General features: G+C 32.5%; 3 protein-coding genes across 5 annotated transcripts; all 3 read right to left on the bottom strand.

Moving 5' to 3' along the window:
- Positions 1 to 395: 395 nt before the first annotated feature.
- Positions 396 to 6,148, bottom strand: LOC121211243 (kinesin-like protein NACK1). 3 transcript variants are annotated; one of them, XM_041083813.1, is made up of 16 exons: positions 6,003 to 6,148; positions 5,131 to 5,410; positions 4,949 to 5,035; positions 4,760 to 4,860; positions 4,544 to 4,660; positions 4,357 to 4,438; positions 4,206 to 4,273; positions 4,059 to 4,118; positions 3,765 to 3,889; positions 3,418 to 3,616; positions 3,224 to 3,334; positions 3,035 to 3,127; positions 1,981 to 2,940; positions 1,578 to 1,900; positions 828 to 1,170; positions 396 to 597 (listed from the first exon to the last, which is right to left on the bottom strand). In XM_041083813.1, exons 2-15 carry the CDS (start codon positions 5,366 to 5,368, stop codon positions 843 to 845), a joined length of 2,892 nt encoding a protein of 963 aa, XP_040939747.1. In that variant the 5' UTR covers positions 5,369 to 5,410; positions 6,003 to 6,148; the 3' UTR covers positions 396 to 597; positions 828 to 842. The 3 variants fall into 3 exon arrangements, with proteins under 3 accessions (XP_040939747.1, XP_040939746.1, XP_040939748.1); XM_041083812.1 differs by having other exon boundaries at positions 396 to 1,170; XM_041083814.1 differs by having other exon boundaries at positions 396 to 1,170; positions 5,131 to 5,437; positions 6,003 to 6,109.
- Positions 6,149 to 7,857: 1,709 nt separating this feature from the next.
- On the bottom strand, positions 7,858 to 11,831 carry LOC107930958 (protein SAR DEFICIENT 1). The gene is made up of 7 exons (XM_016862735.2): positions 11,658 to 11,831; positions 10,998 to 11,064; positions 10,119 to 10,662; positions 9,392 to 9,552; positions 9,100 to 9,294; positions 8,711 to 8,807; positions 7,858 to 8,333 (listed from the first exon to the last, which is right to left on the bottom strand). Exons 1-7 carry the CDS (start codon positions 11,747 to 11,749, stop codon positions 8,107 to 8,109), a joined length of 1,383 nt encoding a protein of 460 aa, XP_016718224.1. The 5' UTR covers positions 11,750 to 11,831; the 3' UTR covers positions 7,858 to 8,106.
- A 3,224-nt stretch (positions 11,832 to 15,055) lies between these two features.
- On the bottom strand, positions 15,056 to 18,246 carry LOC107931021 (AP-3 complex subunit delta). The gene is given in 2 exon segments (XM_016862795.2): positions 15,056 to 17,548; positions 17,551 to 18,246. Coding segments are annotated over 2 exon segments (2,775 nt in total). The 5' UTR covers positions 18,059 to 18,246; the 3' UTR covers positions 15,056 to 15,281.
- Positions 18,247 to 19,026: the final 780 nt, after the last annotated feature.

Here is a 19,026-nt window from a genome sequence, read left to right as displayed (position 1 = left end):
TTAAAACATTTTAATTGAATGCTCATAAGTTTAATTATCTTATCAATTAAATATTCTTATCCATCTAACTGTTACCTTGGATGTTAAATTTTAGCTCAGATATGATCAATATATACATAAAATTTTAAACATGTTTGTGCCTATCACATTGACAACTTGAATAATGATATCATGTATTTTTTAACATGTTTGATTTAAGTTATACTTGTAATAGGTATACATATATTAAAGATTTGATCCAAGTGTCTTAAATCCAAGCATGCCATAGTTGATGAAAGGACCAAATTGATATGATATTAGTACTTCAAAGACTCAAATTTTTGGGACATCTAGTGCAAATAACCCAGAAAACAAAGCCAAAAAAGGAAAAACAGCTTAACATTGTGCAAAATCCATTGACATCAAAATGAACCAAATTCCATTATTGAAACATGAAGAATACAAAGAATATCTCAAAACAAATCAGCAATGACAGTGTGCTCAAAACAAATGGTTACAAAGACCATTGGAGAAAGGACTCCAAAAATTCAATTACATATACAGAAATGGGAAAAGCTTAGGGACCAGTCTGAAATTCGGACCATAATTTTGGGACATCTGGTGCAAATAACCCAGAAAACAAAGCCAAAAAAGAAAAATAGCTTAGCATTGTGAAACATTTCATTGACATCAAAATGAAGCAAATTCTATTATTGAAACATGAAGAATACAAAGTATATCTCAAAACAATAAGCAAATGACAATGTGCTCATCAAATGGTCACAAAGAACTTGGAGAAAGGACTCCAAAAATTCATTTACATATACAGAAATGAGAAAAGTACTTACAAGATGATTTTTGTCTTATAGATTAAGAAGATTTGAGATTTGGTTCCACCCTACCATCCAAGGCTTCTTATCAGCTGGCAGTGCAAAATTAAGCTCAAACATCTCCTTTGACAAGTTACCACTTTCACAAAACCCTACAAGTTTAGCCACTATCTGAGCACTTTCCTCTATGTGTTTGGGATCATGAGGATCAGTCCATAGCTTGTTTATGAATTGTAGTCTCCTGTGCTTTCCATCAAGTGGTACATTCCATTTAATGTACAATGCGTCTCTCTCGTCGAAAGTCAAACGTGTGGTCAACCTCTTTGCAAGGAATTCCCTTTCACGTTTCAAGGCCCTGATGCTGTAAGTAAAATAGACATAATCAATCAGATGCGACAAGAGATGTTTGTGGGAAAAGTACCATGAAGGTCCCTGTACTTTGAGTGGGAGTGCATTTTGCTCCCCTACTTAAAAATTGGGCAAAGTAGTTCTTGTACTTTATAAACTGGTTCATGTACTTTATAAACTGGGCAAAGTAGCATGACGTGGCATGCCATATATCAATCTTTGGTTATTCCATCAGCCATACCAGTTTTTAAAGGTACAAATGGATGAAAAATTTAACAGAAAATACCAATATACTTTTTTAACTAGTACAGGGACTAATTTGCTTATAGTAGAAGAGGTCTGACTCCTACTAGGCCTCTGTGTTACTTTTACCGAAGTGTGTTATTGTGTGGTTGAGAGAAAGAGAGAATGAAAGTGAACCTTGATGATAATGACACTGTGGGTTCATCTCCTGTTATTGCTGGGCTTGCGTTTCCAAGTTCTGCAAAATGTTGCTGTAGCCAATTTAAGCGCCTAAGTTCCACTTCCATGTATATTTGGTCGGCAGGGTCTCCTTTGAATAACAGATAAAACTGTGTCCTATGGATGATGGAGACATAGCAGACATCCCATAATTCAATGATTTGTCGCCTTTGTTCTTTGAAAGTTACATGCCATGCAACTTGGGGTTCCTCAGGTTCAATTTCACTCTCATTGTCCTCTAAATTGTATCCGGCTGCTTCATTTGCTTCTAGCTCAAGCACCTAAAAGAAGCAAGTCAAAAACTAGATAAATGGAGAAAAATGGAAGGTATCATAACGGCAAAGGCACTTGTGTCTGTTACCTGACAAACAAGTAACTGCTTCTGGTATTGCAGTTTAGCGACACGTTCCTTCAATTCCGTTACGTATGCTCGTATGCTTCGTACATTCTCTTCAGCTGCATTTTGAAACATTTTCTGCATTTTCTTCATGTTGACTGAACTTGAACGTCTATATCCTGGAGTGCCTTCCTTTGATGTAACATCTCCACAGTCTTCACTCTTCACAGGTGTTTCTTTCTCGAAGTCGATGACGGTGTCCTTGGAAACATTGTCATCATCGTCTGGAGGTCTATTTTCTTCATTCTCAGGTTCCACAACTTGCCGAGAGGTTGACAGAGGAGCGCATGGAGATTTTATAAAATTCGGCCGGTTTGTAACGTGACTTGACGTTAAAGGAAGCAGCTTCTTCTTTTTAGACTGGTTCTTTGTTTTGGGGGTAGCTTCACAGTTGGATTCTTGATTACTTGGAAGAGACATTACTAATTTGTCTATTGACTTCTGAACATTCTCTAATTGCTCCTCAAGGTCAGCTATTGTACTACCTTGTGAATGAAGTCTTGTTATCTCTTCCTTAAGGTTAGCACTAACACTTTTGTTAGGAGCTATAGCTGCTCCAACTTCAACTTCTTTCGGGTCTGACCGGACAGAACGCATTTCCCTTATTTCTGCCTGAAGCTTGGCAATTGTCTCAGCTGCATCTTGATTACCTAGTCTATGACAAGCCACCTCTTTCTGAAGTACTTCTAAAGCTCGATTTGCTTCTTCTCCTAGCTGCTCTTGGAGGTGTTCGAGCTTACGAATTTCATGCATAAGTGCGAAAGGAGCAGTTGATGATTGCCTCATAGACTGCCTCAACAACATTGTTTTTCTTGTTTTATCATGACGACCTAGATCCTTTCCATCAAGTTTTGGAGACAACACATCGGAATACGATAGACACTTCTTCACAGATGGACTTGGTGACTCAATTGGATTTGAAATCTGAATAAATAAACACATACAAGTAAGTTGAAATGAATCCAGAAATAAAGAGAGTGCAAAGGGGAAGAGAGATAAGAAGGAAAAGTGACGGAACCTGCTGATCTTCCTGTAGTTTTCTACGTAGCTCATCAACTTGAGACTGTGCGAGATCTCTTTGGCGCTTTAGCTCTTCAATTTCTATTTCCATCTAGAAAGCAAACACAAGAAATGTGATTACTTATGCTTCAAGTTGCAGTATGAAATAAATCGATTCAAGATGAAGCCAATTTTGAATAGTTATTACTTGTTGTATTTTCAAGTCCTTCTCCCTAGATGGATCAGGGGTGCGAAGCTCAGCTTCTAGCCTGGCTACTTCTTTCTGCAGATGTTTGACTAATTGCTTATTTGAAACAACCTAGCAAAGTTTCCAAAAAGGTTTCATGTCAATTCATTAGGAAATTCTTGTCAATAAGCATGAATGAAAAAAAAGATAAGTACCATATTGACTTGTGCATTATTTGTCACTTCCTTTGCCCGGGTAGCAAAGAAGAGAGTATTACGAGATTGTTCAAAATGACTTAGTGCTGGACTCAAAGTACAAATGATAGCAGTTCGAGCATTTCCACCTAGTGAATGCTGCAATATTCGAGTAAGCTTCGAATCTCTATATGGTATATGACCACTTCTTTTTCCAACACTGCAAAGAAAGATCAGTCAATCATGAACACAATGATAATAGAACTTAAAATATGTTTAGTTTTGAAGTTCATTTCATTATTGTCTCCCATGAAATGCTAAATACAATGAATATTCTGAACAAGAAATATTTAAAGATAGATTCTTACCTGAGTTTTCTGATTACAGTTGTCAGGGTCATCAAACTAAGGTTAATATGACAGCCTTCCCTGAGCCTTGCACCATCGGCATTTGTTTGTGAAGCTCTTTCACTTCCAGCTAGATCCACAAAGTTCTACAAGTGTTGGTCCCATCAGCAACAATAATTCATGCATCTTTTTAGGTGAGGCTGAGTAAACCTCAACCTTGACTATACATATAGCAAATAGTAAAGCAAGTGTGGATTGTACAAGCTCATATTTATTCATTTTATTGGCTAAGGAGGAGAAGGAATACAGTCTTACCAGGCTTGCAACAAATGATCTCACACAATCAGAAGTTTCACGAAGAGTACTTTCAATTGTCTACATTGTTGGCCAAATAAATTTATGAATTAGCTTCCATACAGCATTGAGTATGTTAACAAAACCAACAGAAACCCTCATTCATACCAGCCTTATTATTTGGTGTGACCGTGAGCTAGAGTCATTTAGGGCAGTTTCTCCAACTTGTCTTTGAGCTACAAATGCCGGAAAACAATTAGACTCGCATTTAAAAGAAGGAAAAGGTCTGCTAACTCGAAGCAATTGATTCATTAATTACCTTCACAAATGCTAATTAGATGCCTCAGATGCTGATCGTTGCTTGCTGTTTCTTCCACCAACTTCTCAACCACAGTACCTTTCTGCAAGCATAGATTAAACAGACAAAAATATAGTAAATGACAGAAGGAGGAGGATTGAAAGCATAAGTGCTTTGTTCCTATGAAAAGAAGTCAAAGGCCATTTACCTCCGGATCATCTAGAAGCTTGAGATTGCGGCCAGATTCGGAATTTAACAGGTCTCTAACATTCTCATTATAAATTTCTAATCCAGAAATTTTAATGGTAAAATCTCTCTCTGGTGTCTGCATTTCAAATACAGAACAGAACAATTAAGAAATCCACACCCATCTTGTGTGCAACAAGAAAAAAATAGTTAAACTTCAAGGGAAGCTCAGTCTCACATTCATTATATGCTGATAGATGTCATTGACAGCCTTCTCTGTTATTCCTCTCATTGTATATGTCTTCCCACTGCTGGTTTGGCCATATGCAAATATAGTAGCTGCACAAAAAATTACATGACTCAAGTGGTTCAATAAAGGGAACAAAAACAGTAATCAGTAGAAAAGATAATAATACAATGAAAATACCATTTATGCCTCCCAAAGCAGACAAAGCAACATTCTTCACTCCTTCATACACCGTTTCATTCAAGCATGAAGGTCCAAACACTTTATCTGAGCAAACAAAAGAAAGAAAAAAGAACCTCAAACACCAAATTTCAATGAAAACTTAAACCAACTGTATAAATAACATGTAGTTAAAGAGTTACCAAATGTGAAAGAAGATGGCTGAGCAGTGCGTTCTTGAGAAGGATGCTTAGAAACAATGGTGTGGTCATCAACACAATCCCATGCTACTTGATCTTTGGCCAGTTGCTCCCTTTTACTTAATGGCCTTAACCTTACAGTAACTACAATCTTCTCTTCCTTTGATTTTGGACCTCCAGGGGTTGTTACTGGTGTCTTATCTATCTTATTGCTTGGGGTTCCTGGTGTTTTGACTGTCATCTTTTTCTTTTACTTCCTTTTTGTCTTTTGAAATTTGAAAACCTACCAAAAGAAATGCTTAAATATGAACTGGAAATGGAAATAATCAGCAAAATATAAACAAATCGTTAGCCAATTTGCAATCTAAGAACACTTAGCAAATTATGGATAAAACTGAAAACAAATTTAAACGTATATAAATCTATAAATCCCTAAAAGATTTAATGAATGAAATCTGAAAAAAGAAGTTCGGCTTTGAAATATGCCAAATCCTTCATCCTTTATGTAAAACCCTTCATTACTTGTACTAAATTAGAAAAAAAATTAAGCAAATCAAAGGTAAATTCAAAGTTCTTCAGTTACCAGAATGATAAAAATAAATATTTAAAAAAAAATCATCTGAGCAAATCGCACATTGCATAGCATCAAAGGAAACTTTCTAATTGGACCCAAGTTATGATCTATCCATCGTTGTACCAAAAGAAACTTTCCAATTATCTGATGAAAACGAAGCATTTTTCCCCCTATAATCTTCAACTTAATCCAGTTTCTTGAAAGGAAAGTTCACTTGTCTTCAATTATTTTCCATTTTCAGCTCAAAAATTACCAAATAAAAAACCAGAAAAAATTTAAAAATTTAAATTTAAAAACTTACTCAAGTTTCTGGATCAAGACTTCTAAACAGTAGAGGAGCGTACAAAGAGAAAGAAAGAAAGAGAGAGCTATTGGATTTAGAGAAAAAAAAAATTCGAAGCTTTGTCTTTAATGGGGAAAAAATTGAAAAGCCATTGAAGAAAGAGATTTGAAATTTAGGGTCCCTAACGGCTAGTTCATTTTCTCGTCATTATTTCTTCATTTTTATCATTTCGCGCCGAGTTATCGATAATATGGTTCGTTTTATTTATCGTTGGTTTAGAAGCGGGACCGGCTTTCAAGCTTTTAATAACGGCTTTTTAATTTTGTATTAATTAATTTAATGATTGATTTACTTGGGACTTTGCCCAACACAAAAGAACAAAAATAAAGGCGGTAATTTTGCTAGACGGGCCCTCCAAGATTTCAAAATTATTTTTATGAAATGCTCTCTACAGTCAAATTTGAGCCAAACCTTTTAAGAATTGGTCATATAAGAGTCAAACATTTTTAAAGATGCTTAGGTAAGAATTTGTAATATAAAATTAGGTGAATACTAGTATGTTTAAAATAAAACACATGGTAGATTAGTTGTTATTTGAAAAGAAGGAAATAATAAAAACATAATTTAAACTTAATATACAACATTTGAAAAGTTTTTTTTTTAGCACTTCCGAAAATATATTTGGTGTTTAGCCATTTTGAAATGTTTAGTCTTTATTCGAACACCTTCGTTTAGCCCTTATTTGATTATTTGTCCATTTACATATGGGGCGAAAGGAGGGATAGGCAATGGCTATGACCCCTTAAAAATTAGAAAATTATGTTTTAGGCTCCCTAAAAAACCTATAAATTTATAGTTTGAACTCACAAATAGTAAACTTTTGATTTAATCCTTCTACAAACTATGAAAATTTAAGTCAATATATTGTATTTTAGTTCCAATATGTATATATAACATAATCACGGCTCTCTCAAAAAAAATTTAACCTTCCCTTTACATTTATACTTAATATTAGTTTGTTTCTATTTTATAATTACTTCGGTAAGTACTTATAATTTTTCTGTATTTATATTGAAAAGCTCTCTCTAAAAAAAATACCCACAAGCAATTTTTTTAAAATTAAATTGTTGGTTGAATCGGTTAAACTATCAATTCGTTAATCAAATTAATTCGATCGGTTCAATCTATTCAATTAAAAAATTATGAAAAAAATTTAAAAAAAATTATTCAATCCACTTTTTAGTCAATTAAACTGATCCATATTAATTCTCAATCTAACCAATTTAATACCATTCTTCGAATTGATATCCTAACTAATTTCTGATTTGTTCTAATTCATGTGACAAGATAGCATTGGAAAGTACGGGAAGAAAAATAAAAATAACTAACAGTAAATTACACATGCAACTCATATATGTTCCTACATGTAATAGTAAATAGAGGTGTAAATGAACAGAACATTCGATGAACTATTTGTGAACCGTTCGTATAACATTTGTTTATATTCGTTTACTAAGGTAAATAAACGAGTATGAATAAAATTTTTATGTTCATTTAATAAACGAACGAACATGAATAGAGGTGTGTCCGATTCGTCTATATAAGCTTGTTTATGATTTGTTTATTTATTAATGATATTTTCTCATAAAAATATTAAAATAACATCTGTGTATGTATATATTATTTGTTTGTTTGTTTATTTATTATTCATTAACTTTGTTTGTGAACAGGTTCGTTTAATGTTCGTGAACATGTTCAATTAAGTTAAATGAACTGTTCGTGAACATTTAACAAACAAACATGAACACACATAATTTTAAATAAACGAACATGAGCATGAACATGAACAAGCTTAAAAATAAATAAACGAACATGACCAAAAATTTATTTATTCAAACTCGATTCATTTACAGCCTAATAGTAAATGCTTCTCGTTCAATAAAAAAAAAGGTAAATGCTTCAACAGTTTTTCACTTTTTTACACTATTTTTTATATCAATTTTACTGCCTATGTCTATTCTTTCTAATAATATATCCTCAAGGTTTAATTTTTCGTCTCTCCTTAAAAACGTAAAATGCTTTACTTATGTATCTAACTTTTTTCGATTACAGTTTTCACAATTTAACCCCATGTAACAAAAGATTTCGGGGATGTCAAATCATCATCCGAGTTCGATAGAAACATGTTCAACCTAGCCCCATTTTCATTTGAGGTATTGAAATATATCGGACTTGTTTCCCAATTTGCTTGCATTTCGTTTGGTATGTATCCCTCCATCAAACGATCCGTCATATACCCTTTGTATTGAGATGATCCCACCATCGGTTGTTGATGACTGGGATGATCGCCTGTGTAACATTTTCTTTATACATCACTACTTTAAAAATGCTTATTTACAAAATTGGTCCTTAAATTAAATTATTTTTCATTTAAGTATCTAATTTTTTGGTTAAAAATAGTATCTAAACTATCAATTTTGTCTCATTTTATCCAAAACAAAATATATGACATCCAATAAAAACATGCCATGTATCACGTTCTTATTGGTTGGTATCGTGATCCATGGTTAAATGAGATAAATTGATAGTTTAAGTATCATTTTCAATAAAAAAAACTTTAGATACTTAAATAGGAAAAATGATATAATTTAAAGGCCAATTTTGCATTTAATCCGACCCCCAAAAAAAAGTTTAATGTTACGAAAATTCCATGGAAAATGAATTACCTTGTGTGAGAAGGCCAATTTCATCGGAAATTCCTTCTATCTCTTCCAAGGAACACCAATTTTCATATGCTTTTCTCACCAAATTCTCAAGATATGCCTGTAATTTCAAATGCCATTAGGACCCAAAACAAATAAATAAATTGGCCCTAAAATATAGCCAATTTTCATATTGGTCCTTAATATTTTTTTACCTAAAGTAGTATCTAAAACTTTTATTTTTCTTCTGTTTTCTCGAGAAAAACAATATCAATCAATAAGAAAACAACACGTGATATATTCTTATCGTACATCTATACTTTTAACAGAAAAAAAAACGTTAAAGATCAATACAAAATTCGAGTTATAATTTAGTGATTAATTTACGAATAAAGCCAATTACTAACACTTACTCTGTTAATATCACTGAGGTTGTGAGTAGTATATATGCTTCCATTAATCTCTGCATTCACAAGTTGGCAGATGGGATTCAACAAGACTTTGTAATCAGGTCCTCGAAAAACATAATGTTTGTTCCCCATAACACAAGTTTTAGCATGCTTGATTATCACATTCCACATTTTCTCCGACATTGCATGGCCTAAAATCTGTTCCAAGAATCGAGTTATATTTATGATTTATATATATATATATAAAAGAAAAGCAAACACAAATTTTGACAACTACTGCTTGCAAAATACTTACAGTTCTAAGTTTGGCATGGTCGACGACCCACATTTTCAAGAAATCTTGCACTGTGTGAACTCCCTCAGAGGCTAACCTTTTATGGAATACTCCATCTTTACCAATCTTCTCTAGACGCCAAACTTCATCTCCTAACGTTGGTGGATGATGTTTCTTGTATACTTCAATATATACACAATTATTTTGTATAAGATTTTTTTCATGTAATTGAAATATATATTCATCAAAGAATACAATCTATATGCATTTTTCAGCTTTTTATCAAATTGTTGAATTGAAAGATGAAAACAAAAACATACAGAAATAAAAGAAATTATTAGACTCAGTAGAAAGATTGAATTAATTAATCATTTAAACTCGAAAATCTATTTGATATTGTGAGAATAAACAAAAAACTACATATGTTTATAATTTAATTTATACATTTTAAAAATGTTTTATGATCATATCTAATCCGACATTTAATACTTAAAATTAAATTAATATTAGAAATTAATTAATATAACATTATAATAACCTCAATTAGAATATTTTAAAATCTAAAATTATTTTAGAATTTAAACATGTTTAATGGAATGAAGATTGATTCTAATTAAGCTCAACTTCAAGATCTTAATCACATGTTTTATAGAACTAACTAAACTTCTTTAGAACCTTAATTAAGAGAAGATTATGGAAATTTGAAAAGAAAATTTCGGTATAAATATGGAGAACGACTAAAACTTACATTCGCCACGATGATCTTTCACGACAAAAGCTTCAGTCATGGCTTCTCGAATCCGTACACCTTGGCAGCTCCCTCCCGCAACTTTCGCACCAATTCTGAACTTCCGGCTCCGGATCCAGCTCGAATTATCCGTAAATTCAAGATTTTCGATCAAACCAACTCCGTCCCTCACCGTGACAACCAATTCACCGGCGAGCAAGGGACGTTTGCCGGTTCTTTCCTTCACGATGTACCGATCGAACTCTTCGTTGCTCCAATTCTTACCATCCGACGGAAAATCCCCGTCGAGGACCACGATATCTACTTTAAATGGGCTCGGAAAAAGAACCGGAACCGTTTGGTTCCCCCTTGTATCAACGAGTATTACTCGAAGTTGATTGCTCTCGTCATCCACGATCTTGCCGCCGGTAAAGACCGGTACGGTAAGAGCCTTAGGGAAAATGAGCTCGAGAGTTGACGGTTGCGGTGCTTGGATTCGAAGCGATGGTGACCTGCTGAAAGAACGGATTCGAGCTCGAAGACTACGCTCCACTTCTTCGTGCACCTGCAAATGTGTTAGGTATCAATATCATAAAGATTTTTAAGCTTTGTTTGATTAAAGAATAAATTCATTATTTCTATTATAAATTTTATTATTTTTACGAAATTTTAAATTATACGACGACTTAACTTTCAAAACTTTTAAAAATCATTCTATTTAAATAAATTTAGAAATACATGAAATCAATAAATCTAAAAAACAAAAAAAACTTGAAAATCGAAATTGAACCAACACGCATGTCTTTAATAATATATATTGATTTAACTTTTATCCTTCAAAAAATGCTCTTTTTTATCCCAATATATTTGTTTGATGTAATGAAAAGTACGTAAATATACCAGTCTTCGAAGGATTGGTTCCAGAGCTGTACCCAAGCACTTATCCATAACAGCTTCCCCAATCACACTGTTAAACAATTAGAGATAAGAAAATAATTAGATTTATAATTTACAATTTTTAAATTAAAAACTAAAAAAAAAAGGATTTAATATTATCACGTGCAAATTATAATATCTTTAAGGCAAAATAGGTCTACAACACATGCCGTTACAAATAGTTTAGAGATTAATACACGATTTGACAAGCAACGTTGCAATCCCATTAAAAATTACTATTATATCAAATATAATCTCAATTTCTGAAGTCTTATATAACTTAAACCAAATTATTTTAAAATTTTATTATTTATAATATATAAAATAAATATATATTATTCAAGACTAATAACTAAAGTTGATTAACTAATCAAATTCATTAACCTAAAATCACTTCAATTATACAATTCTTAAATAATTTTTTAAAAATTATGATAAAACCGAATTAACCAACCAAACAAAATAGTTGCCATCCCTTACTTTCATCGTCAAATATAACGATTCTCTCTGCACTTGTATGGTGAGAAATGTGATGTAGAAATCCCCATCACAAGTCGCCCTTGTATTTAATTTGTGTCGTAACAAAAATCATATAATAAATTTTAAAAAAATAGTAAAACATACGAAGTAAAAGAAGGGGTGGGTCTCGTCCGTTTCTCCTTTGGCTCATCGGCTTGGTCGGAAAATGAGTTGCTAAGAAGCCGTTTAGCCGCCATTTTTTTCAGCTGAGTATTTGTTAGTTCCCAGGTATTTGAAACCCAACAAAAAGGAGAGGGGGAGAGAGAGAGAGATGAGAGGAAATGGGTTTAAGAAGGTGTAAAGGCGAAAATGGAGTTTAAATACAGGAGAGTTTAAAAAAATTAATAATAAAAAAAGAAGGTTCTTGGAACGTTAGAGGAAACAGCAGTGTAATAGCCACGTACTAACCTATGTAAATTAAAATATATGTATAAAATAATGCAATGACTTTGACGTCAACAAACCTTTGAGTCAATCATTTGCTTTTTATTATTTAGGGTTAATTCCATGGTGGTTGATATCGATATCAAGTTAAATTAATAGGTTGAATCAATTGAACCGTGAATAAATGATACATTAGTTTAAATTAAAATTTTATTTTGAACTAGTCGAGTTGAGATAAAAAATTTTGATTGAGCAAATAATTTTATTTAATTTACAATTTTTTTAATTTAAACTCTAAATTACATGTTAATAAATAACGAATAGTTTTAACCTCTTTGTTCTCTAAATTATATTATTTTATAAAAAAATTATTATATTGTATATTTTTGGTAGAGTAAAAAATTTTACAAACGTATTTAGAAATAGATGAATGTCTCTGAGAGGTCTTCTATTATAGGGACTTGATTAAATTAATCATTCTACTATTAAACAAAATAATTTAGTTCATGTACTATTAAACAGAATCAAATAAGGTAGCTTTAAATGAATTAATTTTGTTTGATATTAAACTACAATTGAATAACTCTATTTCAACTTGGACTTAATTGATTCTTTTTAATAATATAGAGACTAAATTAATTTATTTAATAATAGAGGGACTAATTTTATTTAGTCCCTATAATATAGGGACCTCTCAAGCACAATAGTCTAGAATGATAACATTTGGTTTTAGGGTGTAATAAAATAATAAAATAAATCTTGTTATTTAAAATACATTAGTAGAGTTTTTTATCTCTATAAGCCGGGTTAAAAAGTCACCGTGTCTCATAATAGCTTGTTAATTTTGCCTTTTAGATGCATATTCAATTGCAACGAGATTGAGTACAAAATAGTACAAGATAGAGACAGAGATGGACAAAAACTTCGTAGGTGTGTGGAATTTTATCTAAAGAATAGTTTATTATAATTTTATTTGTACAATCCATGATTTAAATTCAACATATTCATCAAGTTGCAACCTTCGTTTCTATTTGTAAAATAAAATTCCTTCCATAAACAAGATAAATGCTTTTGAACTTGTACATAATGCATAAAACAGTAAACCCCTCTTAGACATGTATTGGCTTAACAAAAATACAGTCAATATAAAACTTTACCTACTTAAAATCAGCTTTGGTCATGTTTTCAATATGGGATATAGTAATAGAGATCTTCTTAAGGTTGTATTCTTTAGAAATCAAATTTCTTCAAATTTCATACAATTTTTAAAAGAAGTCCAAAGTTTTACGATAAAAAGATACCAATTAAATATGATAAATTATTCAATGTGACAGATGTAGGTTTACTTATCATTTCATTTTTCTTGCATATAATATATAAATACATATATATATTTTAAATATAACTGTATAAAAATACATGTATATATATAATACGAATTTTAATTAATTTCATTTGATTTTTGTATGAATAATGCATCTTATGATATACTTTATTTCACGTGAGTGATTTGGAATACAACACAGTTTTTTCTTTTCTTTTTAACTGGAAGAAATTAAGAAACTAACACCTAAACTAAAATAAATATAATTTTATGTTATCATTTCTTTATTATTTTCATTCATTGTTTGTGAAAAAAATATTAAGAAAATTTTGGATTTCAAAAAAAAATTTATTTTTGCATACAAATAGTTATCATATTCCAACTAATTAATTTTTTATTTCTTTTTGTAAGAAGACTTTTTGAATATTGCTTGATTGAGTAAATTGATCTCTTTTTAAAAAGTTAGAACATTTTGAACAATTAAAGACAAATTAATCACAACATTAATATTTTTAACCAATTGTACATTATTTTAATTGATATAATAACAAATTTAACTCTTAAAATTTACACATTTTGTCAATTTAGTCCTAGTTTAACAAATTTTTTAAAAAATATTTGTGTAAATGTTGAGATTAAATTTGTTGAAGTTTTTAGAATTAAGACTATGCACAATTAATTGAAAGCTAAATTTTTTATTATACCAATCAAAATTATATGTACAATTGACAAAAAATATTAACGCCATGATTAATTATCCTTAGTCGCTCACTTTCGAAAGTAATAGGAATTAAATTACTTTCAAAATAAGAATTAAATTGCTTAGAGTTTTCAAGATAAATTGAAAAAATCTTTTTATCAAAATTTTTTTAAAAGTTTTGCCAAACACCATCAGTTGAATTGAAGTATTTTAGGCTCATTCTCAAGATGTCAACATAGATCCAAGGGATAATTTTAAAAAAAAAAGTCACCAAGCATATATTGGACATATATAGTAAAAGTACCGTGAAGACCTTTATACTAACATTTATATTAAGAGTTAGATTACATTTAACCCTTTTAATTTACTCCAGTAACTGAAAAATAGTTAAATTAGTTTATATACATTAAATTAAAAGAGTTTGATTCTTTCAGCTAAAAATATCTAAATCTTTTGTTAAAAATTAACATGATTGATAAAAAATATACCTCATGCTAACATATGGGGACCAATTTTTAATAGTAGAAATAGATGGAGGACTCGTTTACTCTTTGATCTAACATACAAGAGCTAATTGGTCTGTTTTTTAAGCAGATGAAGCAAAATGCATCCGACTCCTAGTACAATAGCCTCCATGGTACTTATAAAGACAAACATTCATATCCCACGTGCACTTTTGAATCCAGGAAACATAGATTCCCCCACTGTTCCAAGCATATTCTAACATACCAGCAAAATCAGCAGGATGAACCCAGTTTGCATCTAATGCGAGGGCAGCCATTGGAGAACAAAAGCACCACAATACTAAATCCTCAACAGTATCCCACAACATACGAGCATCAACTTTCTACTAATCCTTTTCAGATTGTTACCAAACCCAATTTGTTGACTGAATAATGTTTTACAATGATGCAATGATTTCCGCATCTAAGACAAGTACGTGCATGGCATGAAGATACTGATGATAATATATACACACATATATGGTGAATATAGCATAATTTGTTAACTAAATAATGTTTATATGATGCTTGATCATTTCCACATCCAACATGAGTACATGCACAGATATATATCCATTTTTAAGTATCAAGGGGCCAGAATGTTTCAAAATTGAATTTCAAAATAAGTAACATAAACAATCCCAGTGTTCAAATTTTCAATAAACCACAAACCCCAAATATAAAAACAAAAAAACAAAGTATAAATTTAAAGAAGAACCAACCCGAAGAGCGCAAGAAGGCAGAACACAGGGGATATATCATCAGCCAATTTCTCTCAAGCAGTTTCCAATGAGCGGATAAAGAAAAAAAGTTTAATGCTATAAAAGGAAATCAGGAATCACCGATGTTTGTGGAGGAACTTTTAAAGGCTCCTCGGCTCTTTGTCGAGATTTATGCCTTCTGGGGTGATTACTACTACTCTCTTTTTCTTTCCGATCGGTCTCATTTCTTTCCTCAGCATTTTTCTTCCTATGCCTTCTCTCTTTACCATGGCTATGATCTTTTCTCCTTCTCGAACTAGAATTTCCATCATCAACTACATTTTCTTTTGATTCGACTTGGGTAATCATGTGTTGTTTTTTCTTCCCTTTTCTATTGCTATTAGGAAGGTTGCTTCGAGATGAAGTGGGTAGAATATCTTCACTACCGAAAAGAATGTCACGAACAGCACCCGAGAGTGAATCATCTCTAGACTCAAGCTGCTTTACTGCAACAGGTTTCTCATCCACTTCATCCAATTTCACTACCACAGGCCTAGGCTTGCTATGGTTTGGTTTTCTCTTCGGAACAAGTGATTCTGCCGTGAGTTTAACAAGATCACTGGCATTATCATTGTTATCACCCTGTAATGCGGGGTCATTGGCAGGTGGATAGTCATTTGAAATTACTTCACTTTTCCCCGAAGGAAGGTAATACAACCCGTGGCGCTTACGGTGCTCCGCTAACAAAGAAGTGGACTCATTCGATTGTCCCGAGTCTTCTTTAATCTGAAGGTTGGAGAAAGACGACACATCCTTCTCCTCAGAAGGATATCCAAAAGAAAATGTGTTCGATGAAGGTAGTTCAATATCACCGCATATCGTTTCCAAATCACCAAGGTTCTCATTAAGCGTTAACCCATCTGGTACAGGAACTTTACCTTGGGCAGTTAAAGAGACAGGACCGAGCTCCTTGGAAAAGGCATCGTGCACCAGTCTGATGATTTTGGTAGCTTCCACTCCTTTCCGTTCTGAATCATTTTCCTCTTGTCCCGAAGAATTCAGTGCTTCTAATTTTATCAAATCAACAAAGCCAAGCAAATTCCGTGCTCTCTCTTGTACTTCCACATCATGGCTTCCTAATAGAGGGCTCAAAGCTAATTCAACCAGTTTCAATAGGTTAACAATGGATTCATTGGTGATAGGAGCTGATGTACATGTCTGACCATGTGCAACAGTTGAATCTGCACCATTTTCAACGGACAGATCATCAAACGATTCATACGACGCAGATGCTGAAACTCCAGCGGTACTTCCCCCTCGCACAAAGCAAGTATGTAGGCAAAAAACTAACACTTTAAACGCAGACTGAATGTAAATTGCCATTATAGACGGTGGCAACAAACTCGTACGAGGCTGTAATAATGCTTCCATAAGTTCTAACGGGTTCCTTGAGAACTCAACATATTCTCCAGATACCCAAGCAGCAGCAGATAATACCCTATGCAAGAAAGAGTTTCCGAGTAAAGCAGGATCAATCAGCAAATCACGAGCAACACGAACAAGTTCCGGCCTAACATCCTTGACCCTCAAACCAATATCAATAAACTGGTTTTCAATTTCTTCTCCCATCTGACAATGCGGGATTCTTGACATCTCACCAAGAAGTGATACATACCAATCAAAGTCAACAATAATCTCATAGACATTCCTTGAACAAGTTGATAGAATAGAACCAAGTATCTCATTACAAAACAGGGGATCCGATTTAAGTGCATAATTGACCAAAACCTTTGAAATTTCAGCCACATTATGTTCAGATACCATTGCCATCACAAGACGCAACGACTCAATCTTTATATTAGGATCCGGATCACTCAATGACTTGATTACAACTTCCTTATTCTCCGAAACCACCCATAAATGCTTTGAGGCTACAATCGAAAGCGCATGCAATCCAAGATACTTAAGATTTGGATCCTCATCCACCAAAAACTCCCGAATCTTCTCAACCGCAAGCCTCACAGCAGATTCATACTCACTAAAACTAGTAACCACAGTCCTAACACACTCAAACAATAACGACTTCGCCCCGGTTTTCCTCATAAGATCACAAATCGGTTCAACCACCCGATTCGCTAACCTCGGTTCAAGAGGAGCTAATTTAGCGAAAATCTTCAACACCTTAATCGAGATCCAATTACTTTTCGAATCAACTAAAATCTTATAAAACTCAGGTGCTAAAGGAAGATACGATCTGGGATCTTTACAAGCAAGTTCAGAAAACACCCCAACAACAGCAGACAAAATCTGAGGATCGTAATTCTCTAAATTCTCAACTAAACGTTTAAAACAAACCCTAACAGAATCTGGGTATTTCTCAAAACCCTTAAAACAACAGCCACAGCCCTTTTACGAACATAAAGCTTATTACTAGACAACAAAGTGAAAACTTCAGGAGTCAAATCTCTAGCCAAATCAACATTAGCGATTCTAGACAAGCATTGAAGAGATAAACTTACTTCAAACTCATTAGTACTGGTGAGATCTTTGCGCAAATGATTCGTTATAAGGAGAAGAACAGGGGTTGAATCATGGAATGAAAGTGAGATTGCATGGTAAGCTATCTTCTTATGGGAAAAACGAGGGGAAGAAAGGACTTCTAAGGCATGGAAAGCAGCGAAAGACATGTCGTGGAAGTGAAGATTGGAGAGGTAACATAGTTTGAGAAGAGCAGTGGATTTGGTAGAGAGGTCAGTAGATTTGATTTCTTTGCGGATTTCTTCAAGGGCTTTGGAAATGAAAGCTTGTTCGCCGATCAGTTGTTGTCTTAGACCTTTGATTAGGTCTTCTAAAGTGCGTTGAAATAAGGAATCCATGAGTGATGGACCTGACATTTGGGATTTATGAAGGGAAAGGGATTTGGGTGTTTGATTATTTAGGGTTATTTGATGGAATTTGGCATTTGGGAGGTTTTTGAGGGTTGGGGATTGATAGAAAAGGTGAAATTTTCTCGGGAAATTTTGGATTGGAGAAGGAAGGGCGTTTTTTGTATTCTTTTTTCTTTTCGGATTTTGCTTTACTTTAATGAGAGAAACGACAGAGGATGATGACATTCATTGTGTGAATTGGATACAATCATACAAGAGTTAATATAATTTTTGCCCCCTACACTTGTCAATTGTATTCATTTTGGTACTTATATTTTTTCACTCTTTGATGCATGAATTTAATGATTAGGTTCAATTTAGCCCCGATTTCGTAATATTTGATGATGCGGTTGTTTGAAATTTTGGGGTATTTTTTATATATGCATGAATTGAGGAACATAAAGCTGGCTTTGTTTTATATTATTAATTAAGAGTTTTAATTTCCCTCATAATAACTTTAATAGTGAATTTCTTTTTCATTTTTCTAATTTATGTTTTATTTTATCTTAAAAATTATATCACGGGCAAATGAAGCTTTAGTATTATTGGTAAAGCCGAGACATCAAGAGTCACTATTATCATCGCCATAGATTAATTTTGTATTGTATTGATTTTATTCTACTTTGTAACTATTCAAAAATGTATTAATAAATTTAAAATTTTGGAACAACTGTAGCAAAGAAATATAATGTTGTAAAATATTTAAATTTAAAATGTTTTAATAATTGATTTTATATTTTTAAATTAAAAATAATAAATTCTTTAAAATAAAATAAAAAAACCTACTAACTTACAAATATACAAATAATGTATAAGCTTAGAGTATATTTTAACTAAATCAAAAGTGTATGTATGGAATGAGAAATAAAAGTATATAGAAATACTCTCAATTGTAAAACTCATATTTGAATATTAGATTATGATATTATTAAGAA

This window comes from Gossypium hirsutum, chromosome A12 (genome assembly GCF_007990345.1).
Source record: "Gossypium hirsutum isolate 1008001.06 chromosome A12, Gossypium_hirsutum_v2.1, whole genome shotgun sequence".
In the NCBI taxonomy this organism is placed as follows: domain Eukaryota; kingdom Viridiplantae; phylum Streptophyta; class Magnoliopsida; order Malvales; family Malvaceae; genus Gossypium; species Gossypium hirsutum.
This window is presented reverse-complemented; position numbering and strand designations above follow the sequence as displayed.